The sequence below is a fragment of the Canis lupus genome, chromosome 10 (assembly GCF_003254725.2).
Source record: "Canis lupus dingo isolate Sandy chromosome 10, ASM325472v2, whole genome shotgun sequence".
Classification (NCBI taxonomy): Eukaryota; Metazoa; Chordata; class Mammalia; order Carnivora; family Canidae; genus Canis; species Canis lupus.
In genome coordinates, this window is record NC_064252.1 from 9,330,082 (window position 1) to 9,342,689 (window position 12,608).

Consider the following 12,608-nt stretch of genomic DNA (forward strand, 5'->3'; position numbering starts at 1 on the left):
TCTATAGTCAAATGAAGGCAGAGAATGTTGGACCTGAGTTTTGAACCAGTTACAGAGAAGACAACAGGAGGACCAAGCGACTGGTGACAAAACACAAAAGGTGACCAGAGCCTCTCTCCCCATGGAATGTCAGTAAATATTTATTGGCTGATGTTGACTTTGGTAGACTGAGTAAAGCCTGTGAAAGGAAAACACCATCGCCCATGGGCCGTGAAAAGTTCAGCTCTGTGGACCCAAAACAGTGGCACCTGAGAGTCACACCAGTTACCACTACAGAAAATGGTGCTGTGTCCATGAGGCCAGCCTGTCGCGAGGAAAAAGAAATGATGAAACCATAGCAAGAGAGAATGAAGGAAGCCTGTGGAAGCTGCAGAGAAAACAGGACTCCTGAGAGCTCTGGTAGCAGCTGTGAAGGTAGGCGCCCAGAAGCTTGGCTTTACCCAGGCAAGGCAATTCCTTTGTCAGATGTGGCTAGAAAGCTGAGAAATCGTTATTTTTGAATTTGGCTCCAAGGTCAGGTAACCAGCAGACTCATTCTGAAGGCGAGGACTTGAATAGGGGCAGAAGGCAGCATTCTTTCTCCAGATTGCAGTGCTACGTGGAAAAGCATGCTTTTGGCCTATTAGTGGCCCAAAAGTTCCTGTCCTAATGCAGGGAGAGGCCCTTGTGAGGTAAGGTGATTTTCTTCTGGTTCTACCTTTGTAGGGAACCAATACAGCAAACAAATTGAAAGTCGCTTGAAGCCTTAATAAGACAAAAAAAAAAAAAAAAAAAAAAAAAAAAAAAAAAAAAAAGAATTCCCAAGTCTGAGAAGTGTTCAGCGGTCACCTAAAACGTGCTTTGCTCTAAAACTGTGGGTCATGCTTCTGTGTGGGAGGATCCTTGAAAATTACTCTCAAATAAAGAATTACTTATTTATTGTTAAAAATATATTGATTAGGGGCATCTGGGGCGCTCAGTGGTTGAGCATCTGCCTGTGGCTCAGGGCGTGATCCCGGGGTCCTAGGATCGAGTCCCACATCGGGCTCTCTGCAGGGAGCCTGCTTCTCCCTCTGCCTGTGTCTCTGCCTCTCTCTGTGTGTCTCATGATCAATAAATCTTTAAAAAATACATATTGATCAAAAAATATATATTGATTAAAAAATGCTTGATACACCTATAAAAAGCCCAGCCCAGGATCCTAGTACAAAAAATGGCAGCGCCTCGTTGTGCACACACAATAGATATTTGTTAAGTGAACAATAGACAGATGAATGAAGAAGCTAAGAAACAAGTAAACTATGAAGAGTGTAAGTATGTGTAGAAAATAGTTTTCCTTGAATTGCACCCTTTTTCTCCTTAAGAGAATTAAAAAGATAAAGCAACTGCCATACCACTTGTGGGTGACATCAACCACAAATAGCAAGGTAGTTTCTGAAACATGAAGCTCATCTCCCCTCCCCCTGACCAAGATCTGGATAAGGTCCTAGCCACCAGGGGTCTAGTAAAGAACTTGAAACATTCGCTGAGAGTTCATGGATAATTAATTCAAAAGTCCTACCAACTTCAACTATGCAAATCCTATTCATTTTACCAAAGGGTTACTCTGGGCCCACTACATTCACGGCCCTGTGCTAAGTATCTGGAGAACGTGTGTTAGTCGCAGTCCTTAGTGAGTGTAAAAAAAATTATGTGTTCTGGGGGTTGAATAGGTGAGGGTGTGGGAACTGTGGGGTAGAGGAGGATGAGACAGCTAAGAGGGAACTTCATCCCAGTGCAAATCCACAGGCCATCTCTGCACTCTCCCCCTCATCAAAAAGCAAAAAAAAAAAAAAAAAAAAAAACAAAAAAAAAAAGAAAAAAGAAAGAAGGAGCATTAAGATTGCAATTACTTATATTTCTTGGTTTTATTATTACAGCCTAAGAAAAACAGCACCACACAGAGGAATGGGGTTCAAAGAACTCAGTGAACAACAGGTAGCATTGGTGGGCCTTGAACCCGGTTTGACAGAAATGTGAGTGTTTGACAAGGTAAGGTGCTGGGCCGCTCAGGAACCTCCCTGCCAATGTTACGACATCCCGTCAGACACACAGAGGAGTCAGATCATGGCAGACTGTTTCCACATATAGATTTTATTTTAGGCATCAATTGGCAGTCTTAAGCTAAGTACCAAGTAGAAAACAGCAGATATAAAGATTTGGGGGAAAAAAGTGAAATGGCAACTATGAAGAAGGCATCGATACTTTCATTTATCCAGGTTTTTAGCAACTCTCTTTGTAAACACTTAGGTCTCCTTTCACTGCAGGGGACCAATGCTCCCAGAAGACTCAGAAAACTGGTAAAAGTTAAAAATATATATATTTGTAAAAACACTGCTTGGGTCTACTCTTATTCCAGTATGTAGAAGTTATAAAAGAATTTCTGATACACATGAGTAAAAATTATTGTTTCATGATTATAATGTAAGAAGAGCATCATCTTCTGAACATCAAGAGAAGTAAGTGCTAAAATCAGCTAAGATAAGAAAAGAACTTTTTAGAATAAGAGTCCTTTCTTAAAGTCTTAACCAAAACCATAACATAAAGGATAGCCTTTTAATAGTGATTCATACACAGAAATTGTACATTTATCCCGATTGCAGAGGATAAAGTCAAAACAGAATTTACTCCTCCATGCTAACAGCCTAATTTAAAAGGGAGAGTATTTCCTATATTTTCCCCAAAGTACGTTTTAAAAGACTTGCTCTGCTATCCAAACAACTTGCAAATGCATTCGGTAAGTTGGGCTATAGTATTTATTCTCTTTCCTGTTATTGACTCAAGATCTATTTCTCACTATTTGCTTTGTGCTCATTCTTCTGCCAAATGAAATATTAATTGCATTTTTAGCTGCACTGCTGGTGATCAAAGAACTCTGATATGTCAAGCTAAACTGATAGAAATAGCACCCATTAACATATTTATAGGTTCAGAGCTTCTAGAGCATAATTACACCCATTAATTACTTGACAGTACTCTCTATTACGGGCTAAAAGAGAAAGGCATTTGCAGGTACGCAAATGAGTAAAGTTTTTTTTTAAATAATAAATTCTCCCTAAAGAAGCTTCTATCTACAGGAAAGAAGGCAAGAGGGCTCACCTATCTCTACGTTACTAAGGCAGAATTTTTAAGCATTCACTAACTTTGGGACAGAATGGACACACAGTAAAATGAGATGGCACAGACAGGGTGATTTCAAAGCGAAGCGTAATTTGAATTTTACAGAGAGATTTAATTAATATTTTAGAGTTCTCAGAGAGACCACCTCAAGCCAGTCACTCTCGATGGTAAGATACAGAGCAATGATTTTTACTTTCAAATAAACTTCTTCGAATATCACATAGGACCAAAGTGTTTCGGATTGCCCACATTTCTAAACATGCAATTCTAACACACACACACACACACACACACACGCACACACAAACTAAAGCTGTCCTTGGAGGAAGCTCATGAGATGTTAGAAATTAATAGAGTAAACAATGATTCTGTAGCTTCACCAGCTGTGCGAGTCCTGAAGCTGCCAGCTGCATTTAGTACATGTTGTCATGCAAAGGACGGGGACACACACTTGGACTCCTCTTGACCAGTTAATCAGTATGCAAAAATGATGGTTTCTCATAATAACTTCAGCACCGGACCCAAACCCATTCTCTTTTCAGCCCTGAATGAAGTCATTAGGAAAAGAAAAGGGGGAAGAAGAAGAAAAAAAAAAGAAAGATCACACAAGCCAGGATCTTCCCATTTTCAACACGAACACAACCAGGATGTCAGGACGAGGAGCCAGAGCCGACTCTACCTGTACACGTATCCATCTATACATATTCCACTGAGTTCTTTGTTGCCCGACAATCAGTTGGAAAGGCAGTCGCATTTGAAAGTAAAAACCATCCAACTGTGGTCCCAGGCTCCTGCAACGGACTGGCAGAGGGAAAAACAAGGAAAGCACGGTACCTTTAGTAAGTCGTCTCAGAATCTGACAACGGCATTTGAAAGAGACAGCTATCATTCTTGCTCCCTGCCTTCTGTGGCAAAGTGCAGTCAGGGCTCTGCTCTGGTGGCTGCAGGAGCAGCATATGAATTCCTTGCGCACATACCAGGAGGAAGGTAGTCCCAGTGGGGAGTGACAAAGCTTAATTCCTCTTGGCTGATGCAGAGGTCCGCTACATGTCATCTGGCAGAGCTGTGTCATTCACTACTACTACCACCCCTGCCCGCCTCAGCCTCCTCCCCCTGCACCATCACAATGGCTTAGAAAGTGAGGCTGTTTCGATAGCAACAAAGCACCAAATTGTGGAAAGCAGGGACAAGGCTGGGAGAGGAGCCATTCTATAAATCTAATACGAAGCACCGAGCAATGCACTGGGGTTTAGGCAAAGGGCTGTGTATTCCAGCCGATTCAGCTCCCCCCACTCCCTTCCGTCTCAGCATCAAGTCAGGGTGCTTTCTGCGTGTCCCATTTAACTAGAAAGGTTAGGGAAACGCTTGCACTCTTACTTTACAAAGAGATGCGATGTTTCCTCAACAAGAATGGGAGGCAGAGGGGGGAGGCAGTTTGTCTTTGGGATTCTGTACAAAATAGAAAGGAGACAGTCCTACAGCAGACTCAGAAGGACCTATTTGGCACTTTGCAAGTCTGTGAGGGCCAAGGCAGTCTAATCTAGGTTTGGAGATGAAATGCAAAAGGGCTCAGGGAAAGGGCTCAGGCAAGGCGGACCATCAGGCAGATGGAATCCCAGCCCCCTTAATTACCCTTTCCAAAAAAAAAAAAAAAGAAAAAGAAAAAGAAAAACTTGGCTGGAAAGCAACACAGTCAAGACTGTTTCTAAAGATACCAGGAATAAATGCAAACAAGGCCAAGTACTTCTATTTTTAATATGCTTCATTATCCTATTTCCCAAACAACCCTCCCCCCAAACCATTCTTCTCATTATGCAAATAAAACAGTCTTGCGACATTGCAGATATTTGTGAGTATCTGCTCCAGTGGAGTGAAGAGGAGATGAACAAACCCTTCACAATCCATTCACAAAATGACAAGAAGGCGGAGCACACTTCTTCATCTGCCTGCACCAGCCCACTCACCATATAGTCAATACAAACTAACATTTGGGATGGAATTTTCAGCAAAATCCAAGAATCTCCTACAAGAGTTAATGCGAACATTCAGATCCCCTCCAAAAAAAAAAAATCACAGTTGGCCAGGAACTTAAAAAAAAAATCAGCAATTAGTCAAAACGAAGATATATCACTGTCCAAACTATTTGATTAATAGTTCTAGGACTATATGAATTATTCATACAGTCTTATTCTCTACTCTAAGGGCTGTTAAAAAAATCCTTTCAAGCTGGTTTCTAAAATAATGTCCAATATTCCAAATTTAGTGATAGAGCTTTCCCCTCTTCATTCATAAATTCCATATTAAGTCAAACAATTTCAATCTGCTGATGTTGAAATGCATATGCTGTCTATTTGGGGCCCAATAGGAAAATAACGTGTGTGAAAAGTAGCTGAATACTGAAAGCACCTACTTTAAAGGTTTTTGAAAAGAACACAATTCCCTTACCAAAGATGGTCTAGCTAAAGCAGTCAGCTCCCGCTAATCAATAGGAAAGTACATCAAATGGATTGTATCACAGAATCAAATTTCTATAACTGCTCCAATTAGCATAAATCTGTTTTTGCATTTCAACCCATCTCATTTTCATCTTTATTAGGTCATCCCTAGTAATCTTTTAGCCTCCTTGATTTTTTTTTTTTTTTTGCTTTAATAGAAATGTGCCTTAGTGTTAGAGAATTGGGTTATTAGCTAAAGTGAGATAAATATTTATAGTTAGCTCTTTAGAAGAGCTTTCCCTAAATTTAACATCTTTCTTTAAATCTAGGTACTCAGAATATGCAGTTGTCAAATAGCATTTAGTAAAATCTTGCCCGTGGAATATCACCACCCCAGCCCATTATATTAATGTCTATTTAAATAAAACTCAAAATTATACAGGAATCTCTTACCCCCTGCTATTACGCTTACTCAGATCTAATTTGCTTCTTCCTTAAGGCTAAAGTGATCAAATATTTCCTCTTTTACTAAGATGCTCAATTCTTTTTAAAAGCTCTGTCTTCTGGTCCTAAGAAAGATCCTTAGAACTACTAAAACATCTTATTTTTCTGGCAGTAGGGAAAAAAAAAAAAAAAAAAAAACACCCATCCTGGAACCCTTTGAAAGGTTCCTGAATTAGGGGACTTTTTTTTTTCTCTCCTTGTAATTACGGCTGCCAATCCATACATATCCCATTAGCCAGCTCAGGCTCAGCTCCAGGAATCTTACAGAAATAGAACCATCCTGGAGTGACCCTTTTCTAGGAAATGAAGGAATCTGCCATGTGTTCTACTCCTTCCATTTTTGGCCTCTCTGGCCCTCAGAGATTTCCCTGGGAGCCATTCCCAGGTCGGCCTTCTCTTCCAAAGCCCTCCCTCCTCCCTTCACCTAATTCCAGCCTCGCCTCACATCCTGGACTGTAATGCTTCCAGCAGACAAGCTTTTCTATCTCATAATTTACTGGCCCGTAGGAAAAAGGTCCCAAGAAGGCAAGGCAATTGGACCACAGTCTCTTAACATAAGCTACCATTGGGCCAACTAACCTACGTTTCCCGGCCAGCAGTTTAATGCAAGTATTTGTCTTTGGAAGCCTATAATCACCTGTGTCAACCGTGGTGGCTCCACTGTCTAAATAACTCAAACTTAACAGCATGCTCTTTGAGGGTCACCAAGTGGGAACTGTAGAGATACACAGCAGGCAAAATGGTATAAAATATGTATCTGATTAAGCTCCAAAGGGATCCGGAGGAGAGTTAGTTGATGAAGTTTACTCCTTAATACAGGAAAACATGTGCTTGCTGGATTCAGGGCTGATTACTCCCTTAAAATGATAATTCTTATTTCAGGGTTTCTTTAAAATATTTAGTGTTCCGGGGCACCTGGCTGGCTCAGTCGGTTAAGCGTCTGTCTTGTGATTTGGGCTCAGACCATGATCTCAGGGTTGTGCTCCTCACTCAGTGGAGAATCTGCTTGAGATTCTCTCTTTCTCTCCCTCTGCCTTTCCCTGTCCCCCCTCCCCGTCCCCTTCTAAATAAAACAAAATTAGTTTTCCTGAGTGTGCGTGTGTTTACAAAGCACTAAATATTCTTTATGCTCTTTACTTTTCCACTATGTCCCTTTTCCATGGATAGAAAATGCAATCCTGATAAGAGGGGGTAAATCCAACTAACAAAGAACCTTCCTATGCATCTCTTCTCCCTTTCTCCCTTGCCCCTACCCCTGGCCTTCTGAGGTACAGCTGGCGTATTCACAACCACGATGACCTAAAGGATCCAGATACTGCAGGTGGTTAAGACTAATTCCCCCGGGGACCAGACCATTATGCACCAAGTGTTTACCACAGGAGTCCATTCTGACTGGACAGCTTGTCTATTCTTTTATTTTTTCCCAAGATTTTATTTATTTATTCATGAGACCCAGAGAGAGAGGCAGAGACTCAGGCAGCGGGACAATCAGGCTCCATGCAGGGAGCCCGATGCGGAACTCAATCCCAGGACCTCGGGATCACACCCTGAGCTGAAGGCAGATGCTCAACCACTGAGCCACCCACGGGCCCTGAGAAATTCATTTAAATATAAAAAAAGACAAAACAATGGGGTCAACTCCACAAATATTCCACTGTTTTATATCATTAGAATCAATTTGATTAAAGTCCTAACATAATGTGTATTTTCTTCTTCATGTCAGCTGATTTTGTAAATCTGTTGTTTCAAAATGCACTTCATAGGTCCCACTTGTTTGAGTATTTGGCTCTTTCCTTTCTTTTTCCTTGAATGCAATTGATGACAAATGTTTAGCGTGGTTAGGTCATTGGTTAGATAGCACATAGGATGTCCTGAATTGCTTAGTACTGAATCAGAACACTGATTTTCTCCCCGTCACACCTGGCAACTGTTAGGCATCTCCCAAGTCTTTAGGGTATTTCAGAACACGGTGTTCTTGGAGGTTTCAAAACATGACCAGTACCTCCTTCTCAGCCACTTACGGACAATCTCATTGATTCCTCCTTAGCTCATCACAATCGGTTCTGAGTTTCCTTTTCAGAGATGTTGAAAGTAACTAGGATCCTCACCCATGTTCTAATTCTCGTGACCACTGTCTGCCACTGAATTCATGGAGTGTGTCGGTGGGAGGCCAAACACTTGGACTGGGCTCCGAGCAGAACCTGTCGGTGCAGCTGAAGAAGGCCGAGAAGCAGGAAGAGCAAGACTTCATTTGAGGAGAGAGGTTCTAAGGGTGAGGCTATCTGGTGTAATTGCCCAAGACAGGATTTATTAGGCATGTTTTACAAATATTTTATGAGAAAACATTTGTGTAGAAGTAATGATGCCCTTTAGGAAGTGTCATTAGGACACACTCTGGCAAATCGGGGGTGATTAAAAAGCACTTAGTGGCTCCAAGCCTCTGGTGAGCTGTGCTAGCAAAGGGAGGGTATGATGCACACTGCGTGTGCTGTTTGCTTCTCTGGTCAGGGCTCTCATGCTCTTCATGGAGCCGAGGCTAGAAGGTTGCATATGAGAAGGCCAGGGAAGCTCCCACGAAGCTAAGAACCTTAGAAATTTGTCAGCTAACTGCATCTGGTGGGAAATGCTAAAGAATGGAATAGGTGGAAAATGGGCAATGCAGTACACAGGGAGACCTGCCAGAAATCAGCCCCATAAAACACCAGGTGAAACTGTTTACTGAAGCACCATGGAGAGATGAGATGAGGTTGTGGCCAAAAGCCCAGGCTTTAGAATCAAACTGACTGGCTCTGAATCCTGCTTGTCCCACTAAATGGCTGTGTGACCTTGAGCAAGTTAGTGAACCTCTCTGCTCTTCATTCGTAAAATGGTGAAAATCATCTCTCAGCTTGCTTTAATAATTCACTGAATTATTTGTGTAAAGTGCCTAGAGCAAAGTAAAGAACTTCATCGGTCACTATGTATTTGGTAGGGAGTACAGTCACATCGTCTGGTATTTGGTGACTCTTGAGGTAGGGCTAGCATTGACAACTGAAATGCTCTCTTTTCCATGAAGTCTTCCATGATTACCAATGGCATGAAATAATCTCCCCTCAAATCCTGAAACGTCTTCAGCCCTCACGCATCTTCTTTCTCCCTTCGCAAATGACGGCACTTCCCAAGTGCAGTCAGAGGACCTCACCTCCTTCTGCAGCACTGTATCTGCTCCAGGCTCCAGCGGTCACCTCTCTGCTCTGACTCTCAAATCTTGGTCTTCCACTCAATCTCGCTCTCATTCCAAACCACATTCCCTGATCCTTGATCACTGTCACCTCCCAGGGCCTCTCAGATGAGCCGGGAACCCAATCTGGTCCCTCAGTTTGTCCCCAACAAGATGCCTTTTCCTCCTCCATGAACTTGCTGACATCACCACCCTCCCCTCTTCAGCAGTCCATTCCTTTCAAGCACCTATAGAAGCCCTCTCAGCACTTTCCCATTCTGACCACCAGCATCCTGTTGAAAGCTGCGTAGTGGCTGTACACAGTTTTCTCTTACAGTTATTGACTGTTCTGTTCTAGGCACTGGGGCACTGGGTTCCGTGCTGGGTAGCTGAGCTGACTCAAATCAGTGGCCAACACTTTTGAACATTTTTATGAATTTGTCAGTAGTCCTTTGGGGGCAGTGTTACTTTTCAAATTTTGCAGTACTAGTTAAACTGAGTTTTTTTGGGTAAAATTAAAGGGTACCTTATACAAATAATCTTATGCATTACGACAACGGATAGCCCAGGTCATGTCAAATACTTTGACTAATAATTTGCAGATCACTTGGAGGGGAGTATGTTATTTGAAGAATGAAGAAAAGTGGACTACGTCCTATACAAAAGCTTCTGCACAGCAAAAGAAACCATCAAGAAAATGAGAAGGTGGGTAGCCCGGGTGGCCCAGCGGTTTAGTGCTGCCTTCAGCTCAGGGCCTGATCCTGGAGTCCCAGGATTGAGTCCCATGTCGGACTCCCTCTGCCTGTGTCTCTGCCTCTCTCTGTGTCTCTCATGAATAAATAAATAAAATCTTTAATAAAAAAAAAAAGAAAAAGAAAATGAGAAGGTAACCTACCGAATGGGAGAAAATATTTGCAAATCATATATCTGATAAGAGGCTAATACACAAAACATATAAAGACCTCATACAACTCAATGGCAAAACAAAGCAAAACGAAACAAAAAAACAAAAAACGGACAAAAAATGGGTAGGATCTGAATAGACATTTTTCCAAAGAAGATATACAGATGCCCACCAAAAACATGACAATATCACCAATTATCAGGAAAACAGCAATCAAATCTCCAAAGAAGTATCATTAAAAAAAAAAAAAGAAAAGAAAAGGCAAGAAATAACAAGCGCGAGGACATGGAGAAGAAGGGAACACTTGCACGCTGTTGGTGGGAATGCAAACTGGTGCTGCCATTGTGGGAAACAGCATGGAGGTTCCTCAAAAAATTAAAAATAGAACTACCATATGATCCAGCAATTCCATTTCTGGGTATTCATAAAAAAAAATAAACAAACAACTCATTTCAAAATAAATCTGCACTCCAGGTTCATGCAGCATTATTTACAATAGCCAAGAGAAGGAATCAACCGAAGTGTCTGTCAGTGGGCCTATGGGTAAAGAAAATGTATATACATACATTCATATAATGGAACACTATTCAGTCATTAAAAAAAAAACACTGAAATCTTGCCACTTGAGACATCATGGCTGGAACTTGAGGATATTACGCTAAATGAAATGTCAGGCAGAGAAAGACATATGCTGTATGATTTTACTTAAATGTGGAATAAAAAAAAATCAAAACTAAGCTCATAAATATAGAGAACAGATTGGTGAGTCGCCAGAGGCAAGGAATGGGGAGTGAACAAAATGGGTGAGGGGGTCAACAGCTACAAACTTTCAGTTACAAATTAAATAAGTCCTGGGGATCTAATGCACTATAGATAGGATAGAGACTACTAGCCTGCATATTTGAAAGTTGCTAAGAGAGTCAATCTATTTTTTACAAACTTTTTTCCCCTTTCTTTTGGCTAGGAGAGTAAATCTTAAAAATTCTCATCACACACACACAAATTCTTTTTACTAGGTATGGTGACTGATGTTAACAAGAATTATTGGTATTATTGGTATATGGTGATCATTTTGCAATATATGATAATTATATAATGAATCATTATATTGTACATGTGAAACTAATACAATGTTATGTCAATTATATCTCAATTTTTTTAAAAAGGGAAATCCAATAGGAGAGGCTTCATAATTATTAAAAGGACTAATGGTAGGAGCATGTACTAAAGCTGACTTGAGGGATTGTTAATTTTCCTCAGCTTCAGGATGTGTGCAGGGGTTTAAGTGCTACTAAGAAGGCAAGAAACAGAACTAATTCAAAAGCCCAATCATAAGGACTGGTGGGATGTGCACAGAAATGAGATTAGATCAAGAGAAAAAACAGGATTTCCCGAAGAGCTCTGGATGATGTGTTTATTCCCACCTCCATACTCAATCTATTACCACCTATTGATTTATTTTTTTCCCAGATCACCAAACACTAACACACACTATTTTAATTATTTGTTTATTGTCTGCCTCTTGCCATCTACGCTTTTTTTTTTCTTTTTTCTTTTTCCAAATTAAAGATCTTTGTGTATGTGTTCACTGCCTAGGACTGCACCTAGCACATGTCCAATATTCAATAACATTTTGGGTCAACAAATAAATTGGGGGTGGGAATTCCCTTCCAGTGGACTTCTTTTATAAGCAATACTGTTTCTAAAGCTTTTCTACAAAGGATGAAGTTAACAAATAACTTCGGGGGGGGGGGGGAAGCTCTGCCACTTTAAGAGCAAAATCTTCCAAATAACATGTTTCTTGAAGACTACCTGTTTGTGGAGGGGGAAAAAAAAAGGAGAGAGATGCCATGTACCTTCCTTCCTAGAACACACCTCAGATTTATTCCTGGTGCTTCTGACAAGATGATTCATAAGGACCCTGTTGTTCTCCAAATATGAAGAAACACACAACACAGCTAGTTTTTCACTGAAGTCAGAGGCAGCAAGAGCAACAAAGAAAAATCCCAAAGTAAAAGATGCTAAAATTAAAAAGAATTCTCTCTGGCTTGGTGGAGGAAAAAGAAAGTAGCAAATGCAACTTATCTTGATAGTAGATTCTGGTCTAATGCCCATAATTATGGGCTGTCAAGGATAGGATGTAGCTCTAAAATAACAGATGTGTCTGTTTTTGGAATTTCTATATCCAGTAGCACATAGCTAAATAACTTCATAATTCCATCCTCACAGGGCTTTGTACTATAACAATTAACCTCCAAACTAACCTTATTGCTGTTTTAGCTGCTATTTTGACAGTTTTCATCTTGTGGGGATAGAAGTTACACTTCCCATGGGAAGAACGCACCCATTAAAAACAAACAAGCTACAACCTCAAAGCCGCCTCAGTTTCTAAGACCATTTATGCATTCAAATAAAGTTGAACTGACAA

The 12,608-nt window shown here is 40.9% G+C and overlaps 1 protein-coding gene across 3 annotated transcripts in view; it reads right to left on the reverse strand.

Moving 5' to 3' along the window:
* The window catches only part of GRIP1 (glutamate receptor interacting protein 1), a 661,865-nt gene that overhangs the window by 259,462 nt on the left and 389,795 nt on the right, over positions 1-12,608 (reverse strand). The window contains exon 1 of one of the 3 annotated variants that reach the window (XM_049115116.1): positions 3,973-4,042. The exons of the other annotated variants lie outside the window; for them this stretch is intronic. Within the exon in view, the coding sequence (XP_048971073.1) occupies positions 3,973-4,027 (55 nt within the window). The 5' untranslated portion in view covers positions 4,028-4,042. Of the gene's footprint in view, positions 1-3,972; positions 4,043-12,608 lie in introns of those variants that run through there. 3 annotated transcript variants of the gene reach the window in all.